The 24,659-nt window shown below is 37.0% G+C and overlaps 1 protein-coding gene across 4 annotated transcripts in view; it reads left to right on the forward strand.

Moving 5' to 3' along the window:
* The window catches only part of TOX (thymocyte selection associated high mobility group box), a 370,938-nt gene that overhangs the window by 338,491 nt on the left and 7,788 nt on the right, over nucleotides 1-24,659 (forward strand). For all 4 annotated transcript variants that reach the window (XM_078153395.1, XM_078153397.1, XM_021005919.2 and 1 more), the window contains 2 exons: nucleotides 5,455-5,535; nucleotides 18,349-18,735. In XM_078153395.1, coding sequence (XP_078009521.1) covers nucleotides 5,455-5,535; nucleotides 18,349-18,735 — 468 coding nt within the window. The remainder of the gene's footprint in view (nucleotides 1-5,454; nucleotides 5,536-18,348; nucleotides 18,736-24,659) is intronic.

Here is a 24,659-nt window from a genome sequence, read left to right on the forward strand (position 1 = left end):
CATCATAATCAGTAATTTAAAAAAACAAATAGTACATTGTAGTTAGAGACTATTCATCTATTAAAATATACTTAAATATTAAGAACATTTTTCAAATGAATGAGAGATTCAGAAGATTACATTTTACTGAGTTTTGGCTCTCTTGAAGAAGTCATTAGTTAAGTTTTATCAACCCATAAAAATATGTATAAATATCTTATTTTCCCCATTGAGATGCATTTCTATGAGAAAACCTGCAAACTCTCTCATAATAGCAAACAATATCATCTGACTGTTAGTATAGGGTAGATTCGAAAGTCTTTTGATGAACTGGAGTAAACTGTATATATGGTGTATTATGATATTCTAATCCTCCTCTGTCCAGCTTTTCACTTTATTTCAACCAGCTGTGCACCATTTGGAAGCCATTCTGCAGCTCAACAAAGCACTAATATTTAGAGTATAAATCACATTCCTTTTCAGTGTTTGTCTTTCCCAGAGAGGGACAGAGAAACCATTTCTATCACAAACTTGCAAATCAGTCCTATCCTTATCACATGTGAAGGCTGAGTAAAGTGGTCATCACAGAATGTTATTCCCATAAGTTGCAGACCACTTCTAAGTGCATTCCTTCATCACCCTTTTTAGCATGTCATGCTATAATAGATGAGCTTCTTGAGCCTTGCCCTTCCCAGGAGCCTCCGATGCAGCTTCCTGAATAGCCCAGAAATCTTTTTAGTGTCTGTTTGGAAGAGAGAACATTTTCTTTGAGGCAGCCTGACCTGTGAAAAATATGCAGGATTTGGAGTCAGATCTTCATATCACAGCTCTGCCAGTTATAACCTGTATGACTTTGAATAAATAACTTCACCTCTCAGCCTCAGTTTCTTTATCTGTAACCTCAGACAGCAGCTAGGTGGCATGGGGCACAGAGTGCTAGGACTGCAATCAGGAAGACTCATCTTCCTAAGTTCAAATCTGCCCTCAGACCCTTACTAGCTGTGTGACCTTAGGCAAGTCACTTAACTCTATTTGCTTCAATTTCCTCATCTGTAAAATGAACTGTAAAATATCTCTGCCAAGGACATCTCAAGTGGGGTCACAAAGTGTTAGATATGACTAAAAACAACTCAACAGCAATATTAGGAGGTTAAACAATGTTATTAGTCTTAGGTACCCTTCCGCTCTAAATCTATGATCCCAATTTTGCCATGCTTGGGTAGGACTCTTAGAGGTTCAGAAGCAGTTCTATGTAAATATTCAGAGGCCAAGTGGCATGTTGAGGACTTCCTTAAGGCATTTTCATCAAAAACAGCATCTGGAACCAGGTTGGCTCTCGTTAATTTGAGTGTTTTAATATATAAAATAAGCAAAGAGCCATAAGACATAAAGTATCATAAACCCTGGCTAGTTTTCAAATCTATGAAGGTCCCAACGAACTGGAAAGAATCCACATTAGATTTTCATTCTGATCTGTCCCATTGCCCCCTGAACACTAATACAGAAATATGTCTCTTATAATCATTCCTTTAAATCCTTCCTCTGAACATTTACAGCTAACAAGAGAAAGTGGATCCATCAATCCATGTAATGTGACGTGATGAGTTTACTCCTTTCTAAAGTGGCACTTAGGCACTTATATGAACGATCCCACACAGCCAATCATCAATAGCCAATGGGGAGCCATTTGTGGAAAACATGGGAATATGAATGCTAGTCAGGTACCTCATAATAGCATTGATCCCCAAGTGAAACTGAGGGACAAATATTCAGCATGAAATGCATGGAGAAAGCCCTCCCCCACACTCTACTCTTTCCATTAATGTTAGTGGACATTTAGCAAAAGAAATTAACTCTTTCCTATAATTTTAGCTGCAAGAAGTCCAACAAAGGAATTGTACCATGTCCTTTGTTAGGCACACTGTCAATTAATGTAAACAAAGGGTCCTGTGATGGCCTGGCTGTTCTAGTAGACAACAAATGATAAAGGAGTGTAAAAGCTGTAATCAGGCAAGTCTGCATGTGAATGGAAGATTGTCTCTTGGTCTGATCTTTAACAATTATCCTTTTGAGGAATAGTACAGACAAAAGTGTGGCATAGACAGAACAACCTTTGGAAACTGAATGGACTCTAGTTACCTAAATGAGGGTCACTTTGAGTATCCTATTAATAAAAAAATAAAATAGAAATACTTAGGTTATATAAATATGTGTTACTATCAAAAATGTCTTTACTAAAATATTTGCTTTGAAGCTGTAAATAGGAACTCTGTCTTTATGGGAAATAACCTCTCAGAAGGTTTCTGTGGTATTAAGAATAAATGTAAACCCTGCCAGTTTAAGGCCATTCATTACAATTTATGTCTTGAAGAGGGGATTTAAAGAAACTGTATACAGAAATCTGCTTCTCCTAAGGAAAAATAAATCAAGTAAATAACTGTAAAACCATGTGTTTCTCAAGGGCTGAGTAACCAGATTGGCTGTATAAATAGCACATCCTATTTAATGAAATACGTGCAATGTTAGTGTTTGATCTAATATTTCATCTTTTTTAGTTTGCAGACATTTATCTCCAAAACTAAATACTAGCTCAGATGTATACAACTAGACCACTAGAAATAAAGAATTTAAAGCTATATTTCTAGATAGAAACTTGTTTCTACTCTCGGTTTCCCTCCTCTAAACTTCTCCATTTTTGTTGAAGACAGCCCCATTCTTCCCGACCCAGGATTTCAATCTGAGAGTCATCCTTGACTCATCCCTCCTTCTCTCCCAATCATTTACCAAGTCTTGTTGATTCTACCTCTACAACCTCAATTATCCAACCCCTTCTCTCCATCCCTATGGCGACCACCATAGGTCCTCATCACTTCTCACCCAGAGTCCTATAATCATCCCCTAATTGGTCTCCCTGCTTTTAGTCTCTCTTATTGCTAATGTATGCTACATATAGCTGCCAAATTGGTATTCCTAAAGCCCGTATCATCTCTGTTCAAAATTTTTTTATGGCTCTGTACTACTTCTAGCATAATAGAAAGGCTCAGCTTGGTATCATTTCAATCCTACACAGTCTGGCCCCAGCCTATAATTCCAGCCAAATTTCACATGGCTGCTCTTCATGCCTTCTATATTTTAGCTGGACTGACCTGCATGCGTTTGCTGGACTTGGTATTATCTCCTCTGCTTTGGTGCCTCTGGTGGTAGCATTCTAGACTCAGAGCTGGAAGGGACCTCAGAGTCTAACCTAGGCTGAACTGTCATTTTATAAATGAGAAAACTGATGATGCATCTTCTGCTGCATTTGTCCATGTCCTACCATGAGTTCAAGAGGTCTATCCAGTGTGCTGGGGGGCCTTCTTTAAGCAAAGAAGAAGGAAGGAACTAAGCATTTATACATGCGTCAATATGTACCTAACACCATACTAAACACTGAAGGGGTACAAATAGAAGCAAAAACAAATAACAGTCTCTTTCCTCAAGGAGCTTACATTCTAATTGGAGAAGACAACACACAAAAGGAGAGCTGAAGGGCAGGTTGGGAGGTTAAGAAGGTCCATGGCCTGAATTCATAATTGTGAAGTCTAGAAAAAAGTCAGGAATGGGATCAGGAGGGGACTGAAGACAGTCCAGCCTGGACCCCATCACAGAATGGAGGCTCCAGAAGAAACTTATCAGTGGGAGAAGAAAGGACTGCGTGTGGAAGGATATTCCAGGGAGCACATTCTTGGTGTTTTCCAAGATGTTCCAGATGTTCCAGAGTGAGGAGGCTCCTGGATAAGACTGCAGTAGAGGCATGATTTTAAATCCAGAGAAAGTGAAGAACAAGGCCCAGAAAGGAATGAACAATTAGTAAATGTATTAATTAGGGTCTTGTTCCTAATTCCTTTCTCCAGGCTAATCATTTGTTTACCTTGAGATAGTCCATCTTAATTAAAAACACTTAGTAACCAGGAATAAATAGTATTTCTCACATATTGAATTTCACAGCAGGGAATCAAGCTCGGCTAACAATTGTCTGCCCTGGAAATAACGAAATGGTGTTTCTGTGCTGCAGGTCTATGTTCAGTATTTATGCGTGATATGTGTTTTGATATTTTGTCCAAAGCCAAAGATAACATGTCCAAATTAATATTTCTTTACTCATGAATTTCAGTATTAGAAAAAGGTAGAAGAGCCTGACTCCTTGACATGAAGTTCAATATGTAAAAAAGTAAGACTTAGTCGTGCTAAACCAAAAGGTTTGCCTTGTGTAGAGTAGCTAGTATTCGGAAAGTTTGGGGAGTTCTAAGTACTGGAAGCAGCAGATGGGCAGAACCATATAATATAGTAACCATATAACACAGTAAAAGTAAGAACTGAATCTACAGATTCCTACCTATTTTCATGTCACCAATCTTTTCTTTTACTCTGAAATGATCTTTCTTTGTTTAGTTTAGCAGTATGACCTTTGCCTTATACCTAACAAATCTTATTCATTCATTCATTATTTTATTTTCTAAAATAAGCACGGAGTAGTTCCTTAACAATTAGTGTCCTGCTTGGAAATTACAGTAGGGAATAACTACTTACATAATGCTTACAACATGCCAGGCACTATACTAAGCGTTTTTACAACCCTAGGAAGTAGATGCTATTATGATCCCAATTTACAGTTGAGGAAACTGATGCAGAAAGTGATTAAGTGACTTGCTCAGGGTCACACAGCTAGTAAGTATATGACTTGAGATTTGAACTCAGGTCTTCTTGACTCCAGACTTCTTGGCTCTGTCCACTGCACCACCCATCTGCCTCTAGTATCAATAGAGGATCAAGGCAGAGTGGTCCATGTACAATGCTCACAATCATGTGCTATTCCCATTCTGTACTCAGAATTTTCATAAGCCTGTATAAGATTATCATGGGGGAAAAAAAACAATGAAATTGAAAACATTCTTAAAATCAATCCAAAAGAAAAAGATTAAAATGCAACTTCTATGACCCTGACTATAAACAAAAGGTGGGGGTGGAGGGGCCAACAAAAGAAAACAATGAAGTTAGTGAACCTGAAGAAGTTGTTAAGATTTTTGGAAACCATTTTTTATAGGCTACTAAAGTACAAATATTGTGTTTTACTGTTCTGGTCAAATAATCTCACTGCTATATAAATGGAAAGTACTTTGTTCACATGCATGTATTCTCACCAGTGTTCATAAGTCATATCCTTCCTAAACCAGCTAGCTTAATGCTCATTCTAACCTAAATAAATCCTTTAATATGACCTAGGTGAAATTGGACTATCTCTACTCTCTTCCTTGTAACAATCTATGATCCACAACTCTTCAAAAAAAATCTTTCAATAAAATAGGTATTTCTAAGTGGACTATTGAGAAAAGAATATTTTTGGCAGTATGAAAGAGGTTATTGATATTAATTATACTTCTCTGAAAACAAAAGCAGGTATATTCTCTAATTTAGGACTCTTTCTTGTTCTTATAGGTCTACAAAAAGAAAACTGAAGCAGCCAAGAAGGAATACCTGAAGCAGCTAGCTGCATACAGAGCAAGCCTCGTATCCAAGGTAACACATGATTGTCTCATATTGTGACAGATTGTGGCCATATAGGTACAGACTTTGGTAGCAATTTAAAAAACATAAAAGGATACTTTGGCATTTGCTACAACCACTTGCCTCAACTGAAAACTAAATCCTGAACTAAACCTTACTTTTCTGGAAATAGATATTCATGCTTCACAAACCTAAACAGAGTAGAAAGACCTCTTCATCTTAATAAAGAATTATCCATTTGGGGGTGTCAGTTTTGTGGAGTTCCCCATAGTTGATTTTTTTTTGTACCAGATCAACTCTCTCTCAATTTATGCCACACTTCTAGACTTCTTTCTTCCACAATCTTATTGGTGGAATGCTCAGGAAAATGATGAACAGTTACTAATCTAGCAGCAGCATACAGGTAGCAAATACAGACACAGTCTTGGTGGCTGGAAGCTGGATTGGAGTCATATCAATCTAGGTACAAGTTCTAGTGTGCCAGCTCATCTTACTAGTTGTATAACCCTGAGTAAGTGACTTTAACCTCTCTATACTTTAGGGTAAGGATATCAAACTCAAATAGAAACTTATCATTGTGAACTGATTGAATTGATTTAGAAATTAACATTATTTTGTTATATTTTATTGTTGTTGTTGTTAACCATTTCCAAGTTACTTTTTATCTGGTTCCAATCTTGGGAGTTTTGCAGTTCCCTGGAGATTGACACCTGTACCTTACACAACTCCCTAGCACTTGAAATCTTGAAATCATAGATCCTTCATAGAAAAAAAATACAAAGTAGAATATTTTAAATTGAAGTTATAGAACCATCCAATCCATCAGGAAACATTAATTAAGTGCCTGCTATATGTCAGGCACTATGCTAAGCACTGGGGATACAAAAAGAGGCAAAAGACAGTCCCTACCCTTAAGGAACTTACAATCTAATGGGGAGGCAACATGCAAACAGATATTATACAAAGTGAGCTATATATAGGATAAATAGGAAGTCACTAATAAAGAATTGAGAGACTTTGGGAAAGGTATCTATTAAGACAGGGACTTAAAGGACTTAGGGTAAATTAGATTGGGACTTAAAGGAATCCAGGGATCATTCAATATGGTGCAATGGTGAAAATGAATGCTGGCTTTGCGGTTGCATGGCTTGCACGTGACTGACTGACCACCTATGCCTTGGGATTGAGGCAACTTCTGGCTCCAAATCTTCTATCCTTCCCCTGATTGTCCTTTATTGTCTCAAATTCTTAAGCGTTGCCTCTGTCGCCTCAAATTATTACAGAATAACAGGTTGTTTTGATACAGTACTTTACATTGTACCAGATAACACCTTCATAGCATCATTCAAATGCATTCGTCTCTGCTTTACTGATAAGAAACTCTCTTCTCAGAATTGTGACATGGACATAGCTTGTATCAGGACCAAAACTCAAACTCAGGTCTTGTGACTCCAAGCTGAGTGCTCTTATCAGTATGCCATGTTGCATTACAGAAGGCAAGGCCTATATCTTTATAGTTCCCTTTACTGCAACACCTGAGGGTTAGCTAACCCACCCAAATTATCTGAGCTTAATTTTGGACTTTTGTTTGACATGTACAGATGTGCTCTGCCCTATGTCTCAGAGAAGCTATTGGATATATCATAATTCAGTCTTGAATATAGCAAGATAAATGCGTAACATACCTTCTTTAAAATGCACTTAATTCTCCATTCTACAAAAGGCTTAAATACTTTTTTAAGTGTCTGATTAGGGGTGTGTGTGTGTGTGTCTTAAGGAAAACAAGTCAAAACAGACTAAGGATGTGTAAATTTAAAAACACAAAGAAAGAAATATTAAGATATTAGGACCAAGATTTTACAAAATAAGGTATTCCATATTGATTTAGGTGGTCCCATACTCTATCCCTGGCAGTGGAAAATAAGTAATTCCTTAATCCAGGAGTTAAATTTAGTAAGTTGACTTCCAGATGACAAAAAAATTTAGACCCAGTAAGGTACAAGTTATTTAGCCACATAACCCAATACCTGGTCTAGTCTTTTTTCTCATATATCTCCCAGATCAGAAATGTTAGAGGTTTACCTAAAATGCCTTAACTCCCACTATAGCAGCCTATGATTTATTTCTCATCCATTCATTCATCAGAACCTATTTTATAGTTATATTTTCTGTCCTCTCTTATGAAGGTTCAATTATATATAAATCATATAAAAATTATGTGAAGTTAATAGTTTTTCACTGATAAAAATTAAAGTTCATCATATGGATTCCACCAACACACATTTAAAAGTCTTCAGATTCCATGACTCTGGTATTATGATGGAAGGGTTAATCTGTACGTAATACAAAACAATTCATTTGCTACATTTCTCACCTCAGCTTAGTTTCTATTTGACATAAAATAAATGGAATTTTAGTCAGGCTACCTCCAATATGTGGAAATCAATACATAAAGTAAAAATTCCAGGACAAAGCATTCATTATAGGTAACACTATGCAGATTGCCAGAACTCCATAACACTGACTAAGCCTTTACTTTCCAAACAAGTGTCCTTAGATTTGCTCTTAGTTGCAACTTTGGGTATTATTCTATCTCAGAATTGCAACCTACAGTACATAGCAATTTGTATAAATGCTTGGAATCGCCATTTCTGCATTTAAAAAACCAAGCACTTTTTTACAGCTTACTCTGACATTTTTCTTCTTTGGCAGTAGGAATTTTGCTGGAGCTGTTAAGTGTCTATTTATGTACAGCTATCTATTGTATGTATACAAATTGAAGGAGAGGGGTAAATACCCACTTTCCAGATAGAAAAGAATGCCCTGATGCTATGTATGGGTGGATAGATATGCAACATAATCTTGCAGGTGACTGCAGAAAACTTACCAGCTCATCATCATATCAATCAATAAACATGTATTAAACACCTACTATGTACCACTCCATGTGCTAAGTGCAGGGGACACAAAAAGAGGCAAAAGACAGTCTCATCCCTCAAGGAGCTTACAATCTAATGGGAGAGATAATATGCAAATAAATATATACAAAGCAAGCCATATACAGGGCAAATAGGAAATCATCAACATAGGGAAGCACCTAGAATCAAGAGGGGTTGGGGAAGGCTTCCTATAGAAGGTGAGATTTTAGTTGGGACTTAAAGTAAGTTAGAATAGTCAGTAAGAGCAGAGGAGAAAGAGAGCATTCCAGGCATTAGAGACAGCCAGAGAAAATGCTTGGTGTTTAGAGATGAAGTGTCTTCTTCAGGGAACAGCCAGGTGGCCAATGTCACTGAATTAATGAGTACATGTCAAAGAGTAAGGTATCAGAAGACTGGAAAGGTAGGAGGGAACTAAGTTATGAGGGCTTTGAATGCCAGAGTATTTCGTATTGGAATCCATTGGAGTTTGTTGAATAAAAGGTGGAGGCAAGGGAGCAGCTGACATGATTAGACCTGCACTTTAGGAAAAACACTTTAGTGGCTGAATGGAAGATGGATTGCACTGGGGAGAGACAGCGGGCTTTTGCAGTAATCCAGGTGTGAAGTGATGAAGGCTTGTATTAGAATGGTGGCAGTGTCAAAAGAGAGGTTGCAGAGGTGAAATCAGCAGACTATGACAACAGCTTAGATGTAGGGGTTGAGAGATAGTAAGGAATCCAGGATCTCGGTTGTAAGCCTGAGGGACAGGGAGTATGGTATTGCCCTCCACAGTAATAAGGAAGGTAGGAGGTGGGCAGGGGGATATTTTAGGAAGAAAACAAGTGGATTCTGTTTTGCACATATTGAGTTTAATATGCCTACTGGACATCCAATTCAAGATATCTGGAAGGTATTTGGAGATGTGAGATTGGCAGTCAGCAGAGAGATTGAGAGTGATTAGCATAGAGATGGTATTTAAGTCTCTGGGAGCTGATGAGATCACCAAGGGAAGTAATATAGAGGGAGAAGAGAAGAAGGCCCAGGACAGAACCCTGAGGGACACTTCAGGTTAGAGGGCATGATCTAAAGGAGGGTCCAGCAAAAGAGACATAGAAGCAGCAGTCAGATGGGTAGGAAGAAAACCTAGAGAGAAGAAAGTATCAAGGAGGAGAAAGTGATCCACAGTGTCAAAGGCTGTAGAAATATCAAGGAGAATGAGGATTGAGAAAAGAACATTTTGATTTGGAAACTAAGCAATCATTAGTAATCTGGGAGAGAGTAGTTTCAGTGGAATGATACGGTTAGAAGCCAGATTGTAATTAATACTGATCTTTTTGCATTTTCTCACAGTGTGCCATTTCCCATCTCCATGTTTTGTTTTGTTTTGTTTTGCATTGGTTGCACCCTTTATCTCATATTCTTTTCCCATCTTTGTTTTCCATCAACAAGTTTAAGCATCACCTTCCAAATAAGACCTTTTCTGGTCTTCCTGTACTTCTAGAACCTTCCCATCCATGATCTCTTTGTGAATATTGTGTATGCATTTTTGTTTTGTGTGTATGCGTATATACATATACATATGTAGTTTTATTTATATATATATATATATATATATATATATTTATGTTTACATGTGTGTCTATATATGCATATATATATTTACACATACATGTAATATTCACATGTGTGTATTGTTTCCCCCTTTCTTCCCCTTTTACAACATAAATTCCTTGAGGGTAAGGATTGTTCTGCTTTTATCTTTGTATCCCCAGCACTCAGAATAATGCTTCTACATAGGAAATGTTTAATAAGTGCTAATTAATTGGTTGATTGAATTTTGATAGGTATTTTCTCAACATTAAATGGATTCAGCAAAACAGGTGCTGCGGTCAAAAACCCATAAGTCAAAGGGCCACATACCATAGGATCCTGACCAGTATGTAAGCCTCTGGATATAGCTCAGGCTGCCTCCCCTCAACCTTCAATGAGAGCAGTTCTTCCCCAGCCAGCAGCGAAGGCGCTGTGGACCCAAGCAGCGCCTTCACCCTCCTAACTTTCCTTATGCCCTAACTCTCTCATACCTGATCCAAAGAGAATGATAAAGTCTTAGAGAGTGTTAATAATCTTATTAAAGATGGAAACAATTCCTGATATCAAGCCAGAGATTAACAGCACTCACTCTGAAGTTGTTAGATTATTTTGTTAAAGGGAATACTATCCAATTAATGTAGGTGGCCTTTTTGATCTATTTAGACCTGAAATAAATTGAGGTCTAAAAGAAATTTTATAAGAAGTTTGAGAATCAAAACCACAGTAGAAATGAATGAACACTGCTTTTCCCATATAGAGGAGATTCCAGGTAACATTATTTGAGTTATTCTTCCAATCATGGTGATGAGGTAGACTGAGTGCAGTGAGTCATCCATGATCCCTAATAATTGGCCTTGCCTGCCCCTGCAATTTACTGTTCTATAGGGGAAGGGAACATGATCACAGGAAATAGTAAATGATATGAAAACTATTTTGTTAAGTATGTGGCATATTAAGGGAAGGAAAGATTTCATTGTCAAGAACATCTTAAATTTCTGGCATTTTAATTTTTTAATCATTGCAAAACAATTTAGAGACACTACAGAAATCTGCCAAGGCCATGACAAGTCAGTACCGAAACACAAAGTTGCCAGGGTATCCTGGCATGAATGGTGCCATGGGGCTTCTGGAGTTAGAGTTAGGAACAAGGGGAAAAGAAATACAGATTGGGAGGTGGAGGAGTGGGGAGGAACAGGCCCAGAAGTTACCAAGCATTGTCTTTTGAAAGCTTTACAAAATAGGACCTAAGATGGGAATGGGATGACCAATGCTTTAAGAAAAAAAAGTATGCTCCATTATTGTCTTCCAAAGTCCCCTTGGGAGATTATATGTGTGTTAAAAGGCAGAGTAGTATAGTAGGTATAGTGTCAGACCATGAATTCTTGTGCTTGCATCCTGTCTTAGAAAACCATATGACCTTGGGAAGGGTATTTAGCTGCTCTCAGCCTCAGTTTCTTCATCTATAATATGGGGATAAGATATATCTAGATATATATACACATATACACACATATACTTTTTTTGGGGGGGGTTCTTTTTTTTTGGCTAGGCAATGGGGTTAAGTGACTTGCCCAGGGTCACATGGCTAGTATGTGTTATGTGTCTGAGGCCGCATTTGAACTCAGGTCCTCCTGAATCCAGGGCTGGTACTCTATCCACTGCGCCATCTAGCTGCCCCAGGGTCACACAGCCAGTAAGTGTCGCATGTCTGAGGCCAGATTTGAATTCAGGTCCTCCTGACTCCAGGGTCAGTGCTCTATCAAGTGCACCACCTAGCTGCCCCTCACACATATACTTATATACATATATACACATGTATATACGTGTGTGTGTGTATATATATGCATATATATATAAAATTGGTCACCTCAAAGAGCTGATGTGCAGATCAATGAGATAATATTAGTCAAAATGCTTTATAAATTTTAAAGCAGTATTTGAAAAATATTCTCATTTCAGTGATGTTATCATTGTACCAAATTTGGAACCCACCTCTGCTTTTGGATTTGCCTTCAAAGAAAGCTAAGTCTGTCTACAAGACGATGAACATCTTTACTTCCTAATCACAGTGGATTTTTTTGACTCAAAGTTCCTGAAAATCAAATCCATCCTCAAAGGATGAAAAATTGTCACTGTTTTTAAGAGCACTGCCAATAGCCAGAAAGGCAATTCCTAAGCAGGCTTAGTTTGGAACAGCGTCAACATTCTCATATGTTTATGGCCTCTGAAGGTGTCTACCTTGCAAAAGACAAAACTCACCTGGAGGTGAGCATACATTTGTGAGACCTCATTTCTAACTTTAAAGAACTTGTCTTTTCATTATCTCATGGGATTAAAGAACCATATATTTAGAGCTGGAAAAGACCTCAACCATAATCTAAGACTTAGAGATAATCCAAGCCCCTTTATCTTACAAATGAGGGAACTGAAGTTATGTGACTTGCCAAAGATCACAGATAGAAGTAGCAGGGGCAGCATTTGAATTCAGACCCCGGCTCCAAATGCAATATTTTTTCCACTTGACCAGTGATGTCAAACTCAAATAGAAATGGGGCCATTAATCTGTACATAAGGATCCCTGTGGCCACATGTTGACTTAGTTTTAAAATGTAATGTTATCTGTATTTTATTGTCTTTCTATTTATTTTGTTATTTCCCAATGACATTTTAATCTGGTTCCAGCACCCATGGGCCACATATGTGACAACTCTCCACTACACCAAGATGGTAGAAGACCCTAACTTATAAAGAGAATGACATTAGAAGCCTCTATTCCATGTAGAAAAGAAGAGAAGGAGGATAAGGTTCAATCAAATTATGAAGTATCCTTTTACCATGCCCATAATACAGAAACACAGCACTCAAATTAAATCGAAGGGCAGTAAATTTAAAACAAATAAAAGAAATGATTTCTTTTTACAGCATGAGGTAAAGTGGCGGAATTCAGTGCCATGGAAAGCCATTGAGACAAATACTGTGTCTGAATTTTAAAATGGGCTGGATGATTTTATGACTGTTAACATAAAATTTGCAGCTCTGTAAGCCCAGACAGTGATTTAAAGATAATAAAATCTCATGCTTCAGGGTTCAAGTTAATCACCTGCAAGGGCCAGGAAGAATCCCCCCTCCCCCATATGTAACAATGCACAATAGAGTAGGTACATAAAATTTTGTTTAATTCCCAATGCATCGAGTAGTGGTCAGGACTGAAATCGGAATCAAATTAGATGGTCTATTAATTTGATTTGGTTCGGCAACTCCCGTGGTGTTACCTCCAATGAGTTTTATATCTTCTGTTGATACTTCCCTATTTTAAATAACAATTGCTTTGTCAATCTTTCACTTTTATAGCACACGTCACCATAGTATGGAGGCAGTCACATATATAGCAGTGTCTTCATTATCCAGAGTAAATGGGACTGAGATAATTTGAAATAACCAAAAACTTAGTTAATAATCCTAGAGAATCCTGGAGCATAGAGCAGAGCAAAGTATACTGCATATTTTTAAAATCCCAAAAGGATGTTGAAAGGAATGTTCTATGAGGAGTCTTAGCCTGGAATATCATTGAGTTTTTTAATGAAGTCACTATGGCTTATGGGGAAAGACCTTCAGCATTCATGTCCCAGTGCAGACAGTAGGCCGGTCGGAGATAGTGCACACTCAGAAGTTAACCACAAGAGCAAATTCCACCCATAACAATGTCAGCTTCACTCAGGTGATTTTCAAATGAGTGTTCACTGGACAATTACATCTGTCAGATGAAATATAGATCAAAGAAAAGTTATTAGTATTGGGGGTTATAAACAGAGGAAACTTGTATGATCAGAAACATCATACTACCAGTTGGAGGTATAATAAGTCATTTGGGAGAGTCACAGGGGAGAGGTTAGAGCTGAAAATACAGATTTGGTTTTATACACACACACACACACACACGCAAATGCTTTTAAGGTTTCCAAAATATTTAATAAATATTGTCTCATTTTATCCTCACAACTCTGGGAAGTAGGCACTGTTTTTATCATCCCCATTTTAAAGATGAAAATAAAGATTTTGGTAATATTCTGATATTTAAAGGGCAGGCATATGGAAATGAGTTTAGCCTCATTTTGCTTGACCCAAGAGGACTGAATTGGGAATAACAGGTAGAGATTATAGAGAGGTTGCTCTATTTATCAAATAGTTTAAGTCATTCAAAAGTGGGATGGGCTGCCTTGAAAGATCATAGGCTTTTCTTCATTGATGGAACCAGAATGGCCACTTGTCAGGGATGGTTGTATGGAATGGACTAGATAACTTCTGAAGACCTTTCCAACTCTGAGATCCTGTGAGTTTATGAAATTGTCAGAAGAAAGAATAGCAAAAAGAAAAGAAGAAAGCTGAGGACAGAGGACTAAGAAGTATCCCTTTTAAGGAGCAGGAAGAAGAGTCATCCAAAGAGAGTGAGAGTTAATAGTCTGTGAGCCAGGAGAAGAACCAGAAAAGCACAGTAAATTTAATAAACAGAAGCAGTTTTGGTCAACATACATGGTTTTCTTTTGAGACAAGAAATACAATTCTTTCTTTAAATAGAAACTTAATTTATATTTGCCATTTGGGGGGGATAAAAAAATGTATATGGAATTCAGTGATTTCTCTGAACAACAACAGCAAAAAAAAAAAAAAGCAAATTCATATAGCAGTGCATCTGGGCTCTCCTGAATTACTTATTGCTGTTATAAATTTATCATGAATGTATTTAAGCCAAATTTATTTACATATATTTACTTGTGCCAACAACATTGAAATAACAGCTATTATACACTAAATTCTAATTCCTGGGGTGATTATGTGAGTACATCTGAATAACAAGGCTTATGTATGTGAGATTTTACACACACACACACACACACACACACACCCCTGTGCTCAGATCTAACCTCAGATACTTCCTAAATGTATGACTCTAAGCAAGTAACTTAACTTCTGTTTGCTTCAGTTTCCTCAACTGTAAAAGTGTGATATTAATACCACCTATTTCACCAGAGTTGTTGTGAAGATCAAATGAAATATTTGTAAGGAACATTTAACAAAGTGCCTGTCACATAAAAGGCACAATATAAAAGCTTATTTCATACACACACACACACACACACACACACACACACACACATTGTATTTTGTTAACTGGCAAAAGGCACCTAGGTGATTTATGCTACAGAGAAGCATAAAGGAAACATTTTCAATTGCATTAACCCCACATGTATTGATCATAGAAAAAGCATAACTGTCCTCTCCTACTTAGAGTAAAAAGCAATTGGAAAGCATTATGTAAATTAAAGTTCAGTTGAAAAATTGAACCTGCTTTTAACTCATTATTAACATTATGTAATCCTGTCTTCTTTATGTGAAATAGAATTCAATAGTTAGTTAACAAACATCTATAGGTGGCAGAGTGGATAGAATGCCAGGCCTGGAGTCAGGATGACCCGAGTTTAAATTTAGCTTTAGATACATACTAGCTATGTGACCCTGGTCAAGTCATTTGACCTTTGTTTGCCTCAGTTTCCTCATCTGTAAAATGGGGATAATAAAAACAGTACCTAGTTCCCAGAGTTTTTGTGAGGATAAAATGAGATATATTTTATTAAACATTTTATAAATCTTAAAGCACTTGTGTGTGTGTGCGTGCATGCTTATGCTAATGGTGAATTCTAGTTATTATTATATAAATGCTAGTTATTAGATGTTAGAGATGGCTGATCAAACACATGTAAATGAGGCTATAGTTTTAAATCTGCTAATAAAGAAAACAGGAAAGAAAAAAATTCAAAAACATGTAGAGAAAAGACTTGATTAGAAATTATATCATAAAATGATCCTATTGTCCTTATGTGAAAAAGAAATTGTATCTTTTATATTCATAATTCAGGTGGTGCCTTAAAATATTTGTATTTATTTAAGGAGGCTTTTTCAGCATTGATAGGACACATAGAAATATGTCACAATTAGAAAATTCATCCAAGAGGTGGAGATTTTTAGTGTTCATTAGTATGTACTCTGTAAAAAGTATTACTGAGTCTAGCAGATCCCCATGTTTCAATCAAATAAAACATGTGCCTGATTTTTTTTAACAGTTCTCAGATACAAGTCTTTCATATCACCTTCTATGTGCGAGGCTCTGTATCAATTAAATACTTTACAAATATTATCTCATTTGATCCTCTTAACAACCCTGCAAGGTAGGTCCTATTATCCCCATTTTACAGTTTTGGAAACTAGACCAACAAAGGTTAAATGACTTGCCCAGGGTCACATAGCTAGTAAGTGTTTGAGGTCAAATTTGACCTCAAATCTTCCTGATTCCAGGCCTAGCATCTGCATTAGTATATAGTTTATAGTTCTCTCCAAGTCAACATACATATGCAGCTTTACTGTTATTGTTATTTCCATTGAATTTTCTCACTTTATTGGCCAGAACTTTTTTTAAATTGTTACCAGGGTGGTAGCTTGACTTATGAAAAAGAAGGGTTTTGTGTTTTTTTTTTAACAGTCCTATATCATCATGCATGATAAAGCAGTTTTTATAAATGTGAGTATCGGCTGGTTGTTGGTGATGGTGCACAGATCAGGAAGAAGCAAATAGACCTTTCCAGGCTCAGCTCCTCCAGCAGTGCTGAAAGCAACAAGAAACTCATTTTGAGTTGTAAACTGAATAAATGTGACTTAGAGGTCACCATATGAGGGCACACATGAATCTTCAAGGCCTTGTTTTGACAAAATGACTTCTTTCTCTAGGGGTTCATTTTTTGCATTTTTCTCCAGCTGGTTTCACCTTTCACCAAGTTATTTTGTTAACCTCTCCTCCCCCTGCAAAATTAGTAGGTATGTTCATGACCATGGGTAATTCTTGTTTGTTTTTCCTTCCTACTCCAGAATTGTCATTACATTATGATAGGGAAATTCTGAAATACAAACTCCTCCCACCTTTGTTCATAATTCATATGAGGAACTCATCTCTAATTTATATAAAGAGTTGTCTGGGGCACTTTGAAGTTAAGTGACTTACCTATAGCCACATAATTGAAGGAAAACTTGAACCCAGTTCTTCCTGATTTCAAGGCCTGCCCTTTATCTGCTACACCAAAGTAAAATATCTACAATCTAATTCTGTACAATTTTCTGGCTTTCAGTGGAATGAATTTAGTTTGTAAGTCAATTAAAAGACCATTAGGAAATTAGTATATGACTGTGTGGAAATTTTTTAAGGCAAAATTACAGTAATTTATGATGGAGTCTCAAAATTGGGAAAGAGGTTATTTTTATCCAAATTGTTATGGAGAACAATTCATCACTAACTACTTAAAGAAATCAAAAATTAGCTCTGCAGTGAGTTACTTTAAAGATATGTTAATATGGTTCTTTGCGATTTAGGTAATTTATTTCAGCAGTCTGTTCCTCAAAATCCATTTCCAACAATTCCTGTTCTCTCATTACAGTTGTGGTCAATTTTCTTGGTCCCACTGGGAATAAAAATGGATAACAAAAATGTTAGGTGGCTCAGTGAATAGAGCTCTGGCCTTGGAGTCAGGAGGACCTGAGTTCAAATCTGAACACTTACTAGCTGTGTGACCCCTGATTGCCTCACTTTTAAAAAAAAAAAAAGGTAAAAAAAATGTAATCCATAAGAGAAGCTCAAAGATGAGCCTTCATAAAGTACACTACAGCTCTGATTCAGGGTAGAACAATAGTGGTACTCTCTTATTTTCAAATAACCTGGGAAGTCAGCAACTTAAATATTAGAATTTAGAGAGGGGAAAAATCTAGACTGTATTATTTTAGAGGTAATATGACAGCTGGAAAAAGAAAGGCAAGATGGAAAAGTGAAAGAGCAGTGGGCCAGGGTAAGGAGACACTAAGTCAAGACAGTTTATTCTGTAGCTGGACCAGCCACATAGCCTCAGGCAAATCCCTTTACCTTTCTGAACCTCAGTTTCCTCATCTGGAAGAAGAAGATATTTGGGCTACCTAACTCACAGTGTCGATGTAAGGATAGCACATTGTAAATTGTAAAGTATCATGTAAAATAAAACAAGATCAAGTACACAGAGACTATTATGTGACTAATACCCTATTGGTAAGGTTACATGAAGAAATTCTCTTACTTAGGGAGCCAAGAATGTAGTCCAATCCAATAAGCATTATTAAGTGTCTACAGTGTACAAGGATACTAAAAGGTATTGTTCATAAGTATAAGTACAAGTACTCTTAAATATAGAAATCAGCCTGTGTGCTTATCTGTCTTAAGTGCTATTTTTGTCTGTTTTCTTCACAGAGTTACAACGAACCTGTTGATGTTAAAACATCCCAGCCTCCTCAGCTGATTAATTCTAAACAGTCGGTGTTCCATGGGCCCACCCAAGCTCATTCAGCCCTCTACCTAAGTTCCCACTATCACCAACAGCCAGGAATGAATCCTCATGTAACTGCCATGCACCCTAGCCTCCCCAGGAACATAGCACCGAAACCTAATAACCAAATGCCAGTGACTGTCTCTATAGCCAACATGGCGGTGTCTCCTCCTCCTCCCCTTCAGATCAGCCCACCTCTTCACCAGCATCTCAATATACAGCAACACCAGCCAATCACAATGCAGCAGTCAATTGGAAACCAACTACCAATGCAGGTCCAGTCTGCCTTACATTCACCCACAATGCAACAAGTAAGTATTATTTTGCTAACTCTTGACTTTAGCCTCTTTTGTTAACCACAGAACAAGATTACTTATTATGATAAATGGGAAAGGACTTCTATCTTTTTTATTTCTGTTCTGCAGAATAGGTTTATTGTGCTTTTATGGCATGTCAATGTAACAGAAGCTTTTAAAAAGTATGAAAGAAGAAAAAGGAAGGCTGAGTAGTAGAAAGTGCAGATGCAGAAAGGGAGAACTGTTAGTATTCAATAAATACAGTTCTGCTCTTTGGAAAAGTAGAGTGATGAGTGTGTGGTACATCATAAAGTCACAAGAATTCTTGCTGCTGTTTCTTTTCAAAAGCATGGGTTCCTTCACATAGAATCAATTTTGTTGCATGCTTTTCTCCCAGCTTCATGACACATGCTTGGTTTGTGTTTCTGGGATTAGCAATGCTTGTTTTTAAAAGATGCTGAAGATCTCAAGCTACCATCTAAATTAGGAATTCTTAACCTTGTTGGTGTTGTGCACTCCTTATGTAATCTGGTGAAGCCAATAAACCCCTTCTCAGGATAATGTTTTTAAATGCATAAAATAAAATACATAGGATCATGAAGGAAACCAATTATAATGAAACAGTTATCAAAAAAAAAGGACAAAAATAAGTTCACAGACTATCTCTGATTTAGATAGAAAAGTCTTATCATTTAATAATATGAATGAGTGAGCTCAAAGCCTGGAAAATTTTTGTGAGTCATACATACATAATAAAGGTGAGGTCCTGGCTAGGCAGAAAAACAGCCTATCTTTGCCCCTTGGACTTAGTTTTATTCTATTTCTTTTCTTCCCCTCCCCCATTCATTTGGGTTTGGGAATTGGGAACCTGGAGGACCTCAGGGATCTGGGTGGTCTACTGGAAGAGTAGCCTTTACCTGAATGATGACTTGTTGTAGTTTAGCTACTGGAAATTAAATGGGTAGTCACATAGACTTTCTGGCCATAAGCTAATGAGAGAAATCTAATGTGGATTAAAGCCTTATTGATCAGGAAGTACAGTTTGATATACAGAATTAAGGCTGAGAGCACTAATTAACTGACAGTATTCTGCTCTGTTTTGAAAACAGCTTGGTGCTTGAGGCAAAGAGGCCTTGGTCTGGGAAGAAAAACATTCAGATAGACAGACAGACAGAGAGCTGGTGTAGGACTCAGGAGTGTGTTAGAGTTTCTGCCCTTTATTCTAAAGCAAGTGTTCTTAACTTTTTTTGTGTGTGAATCATGGACCCCTTTTCAGAAAAATGCTTTTTAAATACATGAGATAAATTACATAAGATAACAAAGGAAACTAATTTCACTGAAATAAATATGTATTTTTCCCCATCCAAATTCAAGGACTTCAGGACTCCCTGGTCTGTGGACTGTAGTTTAATAACCCCTATTCTAAAAGATCGGTAACAAGGAAAGCTTTACAGCTTTAAACCAAAATAGCCAGGACAGAGCCTACTCATCCAGTTATGAGGAAGTAAGAGCACCTCATCTACTGACTCCAAATGAAGCTACAATCTGGAAGCAGAGAAGTGTCACAACCACATGCCCTATTGTTGTTGCCCCTGGCAGTGTCCAGCAGTGATCAACATGGACCAATTGAGCATTGCTGAGGAGCAAACATGCCAGACCAATTATCTGATGCCCTTGGGTTCTTGGGAAGATGAGAAAATGCCTTTAATTGATATCTTTGTTGAACCCAGTTAATGTTAGGTGACATAATCAAGCTCATGTTTCCTTTGGTGAAGGCATTACTGGGGCAACCTCTTTGCTAAACAAGAATTTCAGAATACTGAGAAATACTAAAACCATTGCCCAAACAAGTTAAGATAAGTTTGTGCAGCCATTAAATTAAGCCTTATTTTTCAACCCAAATAATATATTGGTCATTAGATTTTAGATCCTACAGAGCTAGAAATCTAAGCCTCATGTAATTTATATTGTAGCAGACAGGAAAAGCAATCATATTCAGTCAAGAATTTGCAGTTAAGACTAACATTATTATAGATTACTGGCTGCTTATTGTCAGTTAGATAATTTCCAGGCCTGGGAGATCTGGCTCAGTTTTGAGATCCAATTAGTTGAGAAGAGTGATCTTTTTTCTCAAGTCCACCATGTTCCTTGAGCCAAGAACAGTAATAATCATCAGCCTCTTTTTCTTGACCACTTCCACCAAATCAGTTACTCCATGAGAGAACAGAAATAAGGAAAAATTCTTTTCACACCTGTGTTCTATCCATTTATGAGAGTTTATCTTCAGGGTCATATTTATTCTTTGCCTGTTATAAAGAATACATCTTTAGTCTTTAATGATAAGTGAAACAGTGATTACTTGAAAGCTGTGGCACATATAGTAAATTATCTGCTTGTTATGGTGTAGGGAATTCTAGCTAATTCAGTATCATGGTTAATTGGGAGTTAGTTCATCCATGGATTGCCAGGTCTTAAACTATTACAATGCATTAAGTCAAAACAGCTAGCATTTATTAAGCACCTACTATGTGCCAAGCACTTTGCTAAGCATTGGGTATATGATCAATAAAAAGAAAGGTAGTCCCTGCCCTCAAGAAACTTATTATGTAATGTGGGGAGATAACACACAACAGGAGAAAAGAAAGCAAAGTTGAAGGGATATACCAAGGAGGACCCAACATGGAGCCATCTTGCTTCATGGAGTTGGAACCAAGCAGAGCAGCAGATGCAGAGTGGAGTTGGCCCAAAAGTCCAGTTTCTGCCCTCCACGAAGGAAGTAATTGGGAGAAGTTTGGTACTCTACCCTCCTGCCCTCCAAACAGAGAGGAGAGGAGACTGAGGGAGGTGGTGTCAGGCAAGCTTGAATTAACCCATAGTGATGAGATTAGAGGTGATGAGCTTAACCTGGAAAGGGCATCTTATAATGAGCATGACCTGAGAGGAGCATTCTCTTTGCTGGAGTTGTAAGGATTATTATTACCTTGCAGTGCTTCAGGATCACCATTACCAGCCTAATTACTGTATATTAATAAGTCTGGAAATACAAGTTATTAGTCTATTCCCTTATCAGAAAAGGAAACATGGCCCTTGCAGGCCATATTGATGACCCACAAAGTCAACCTCTCCACTATTCAACAAAGGGAAATAACCAGTCTTTCTCAAAGTTAGTCTGTTTTCTTTTCCTGAACTCAGAATGTACTTGCCTAGACTGGGTCCAAGCCTATCACCAGGAAGCCACTAGATTTGAGATATTTAAGCATAAATAAAGAAGGCAGGCATGGTGTAGTAGATATAGAGCTAGTCAGAGACAGTGTCCAAGTACCACCTTTGATTCCTGTAGTTAGCTTTGGTGAACCTGGCCAAGTCACTTAACTTTCCAGAGCTTCAGGCAACAAAATGAGGTGCAGTTGAATTTTATGGATTATGTCCAGGGATGTGCTAGTAATTGTTTAACATCTGGTTCTCTGAAAAAGAAAATACAGACAAAACATATTTAAATTATATTCATTTTTAAATGAGCAGGGGTTACTCTTATTTATGCTTACATATACCATCAAGTATTGGATCCTCTCCCTCTCTATCGCCATCCTGCCTCCCAATTCCTAGGACTTTCAGCTTTGTTACTGTTGTTGTTGTTCAGTCATTTCAGTCATTCCAGCTCTTTGTGACCCCATCTGGGGTTTTCTTGGCAGAGGTACTGGAGTGGTTTGTTATTTCCTTCTCCAGCTCATTTGACAGATGAAAAACTGAGGCAAAGAGGGTTAAGTGACTTGCTTAGGGTCACACAGCTCTAAGAGTGTGAGGCCAGATTTGAACTCAGGAAGATGAGTCTCTGTTTTCCCTCATTTTCACATGGTAGGTGTTGAGTAAATTCCACTTGAATCAAATTGATGTTGTTTTTTAAATGGCATAGACATCCCTTTAGGAGGTGGTTTCAGCATAATCTTGCCTGAAAGTAGGGGGGTAGGGATGAGAAGGTAGATTAGCTGCCATCCTAGCCTATCCAGGTTTATGAGACAAAGATCCAAGCAGTTTCCAATATGTCAATCATTCATTTATACTTTTGGGGGCACTTTATCTGCTAATGTCATAACAATTTTTTTAGAATCCAAACTATCCTTCTTATGAAACCATTTTCTACCCAAGGATACTAGGCATGTCCATATATTTAAACAAAAAAAAAAGTTAATATCTATAGTGTTTTAAAAATAATGTCTCATATTTCAGTATTCCTTTGGTTATTTTCTTTTCCTTCAGAAAATGAATGTATACTACAGAATGATTGCATAGTCCACCAGGAATAATAGTCTCATTTTTTCTAGTATATATTTTACACAGAAAACCGATGGACCTAGTTTATTTGTCCAGAATTCTTCCTTTTTTCCTGCTCCACTATATTGCTGAATGAGGTCAAGAGAAAAAAATCATTAATATCTGTCAACTTCCTTTATAACCTTAAGGAAAAATCTTTGTATGATATCATACAGACAGATTTTCAATTTCCTTGTGTAATAAACAGATGCTTTAGGATTTGGATGTAATTTAAAGGTTTAAAAAAAAATCACATTGAGATTGATGAATAAATCAGTTGTGAAGACAAAAACATTGATGCCTGTTGAAAATACCTCTCCAGACAGGCAGGAAATGAAATTAGTTCCCCGTAAAGTGTAGGGATGAGGATCACTGCTTAGTTGTGCTGCAGGCTTTTTAGGACTTGCAATAGTGGCACAAGGAAACTGCTAGGGCTACAGAAATCTAATTAAAGAGCAAATGTCCCTTCTGACATCAAATTAATCTTTATCAAGTTCCCTATTTTTATTTCAATCTGGCACCACAAAATGAAATTTAACATTCTAGGCATGTTGCAAAACAGTTGGCAATTTTTCTCTTGAGCATTACAATGCAAAACATTCAGCATTGTTTAATTAGACCTCTCAGCATTCCTTTTTTTTTAAATTTTGATCATCAGAGTTTGTTACAGAATTAGATAAATAATGCCCCTCAAATGAGCCTACAAGTTTAATCCCAGCAGCTATCTCTTCATTTTTAGCATCAGAAATACATTCCATTTTGACTGGGAAGAAATTGGAAGAATGTTCATTTACATCATGGTTCTGCTCTTCTCTCTTTGACCTTCACTTTTAATCTCAATAACCTTCTAAAATTTAGACATTGTAGTACTGAGATCTTAAATGTTTTCATCTTGTACACAATTTCTGTTTTTAACTTTGCAAAAGTAGTCACTAATTTATCTAACCTTAGAGTAGATTAAATGGAAATGATGTTTTCCTGATGGTCTATTCTTCAGACTGTTTTCTTTCTTATTGTAGAAAAGGCAGTCGGTTTTTTTTTTAAATTTTACTTGGTTCCATGCATTTTGCTAAATTGAGACATTTTTATCATAATGTTTTAGAATATTTGATTGTTGTATAGCGTGTTTCCTTTATATAAAAGGGGTGCCCTGTTCACATTGATCCATCATACTCATTTCCTACATCTCTTCCACCAGAGTTCAAATAGTTCTTAGTAAGAATTCACACTCATGTTTCTTTGATGAGTGCTGACTAAAAGTATAAAATGAGGCCATTGGGCCTATTACTTCATTTCACTTTTAAGAGCTTACTCCCTCCTATGTGAATAGCACTGCACTAGCACTGTGTGTCTAAGACTGTGAAATGCCATAGCAGAAGTTGTACAACAAAGTAATTAATGATAAAAGGAAGAATAATCAATCCATCAATCAACCAGCATTTATTAAGTACTTACTATGTGCCAGGCAAGACCATAATTAAATGCATGCCTGCTCTTGGAAGATGATTAAAATTCTGTGCATCAAAGAATCAAGTGAATGCTGAGAGAAAGATTTGGATTGGAAAGGATAGGTTGGAATTCAATTCAACTCAATTTTTAAAAAAAACCATTGAGCACATAATTATGTA

The sequence above is a fragment of the Phascolarctos cinereus genome, unplaced genomic scaffold (genome assembly GCF_003287225.1).
Source record: "Phascolarctos cinereus isolate Bilbo 61053 unplaced genomic scaffold, phaCin_HiC Scaffold_4;HRSCAF=312, whole genome shotgun sequence".
Lineage (NCBI taxonomy): Eukaryota > Metazoa > Chordata > Mammalia > Diprotodontia > Phascolarctidae > Phascolarctos > Phascolarctos cinereus.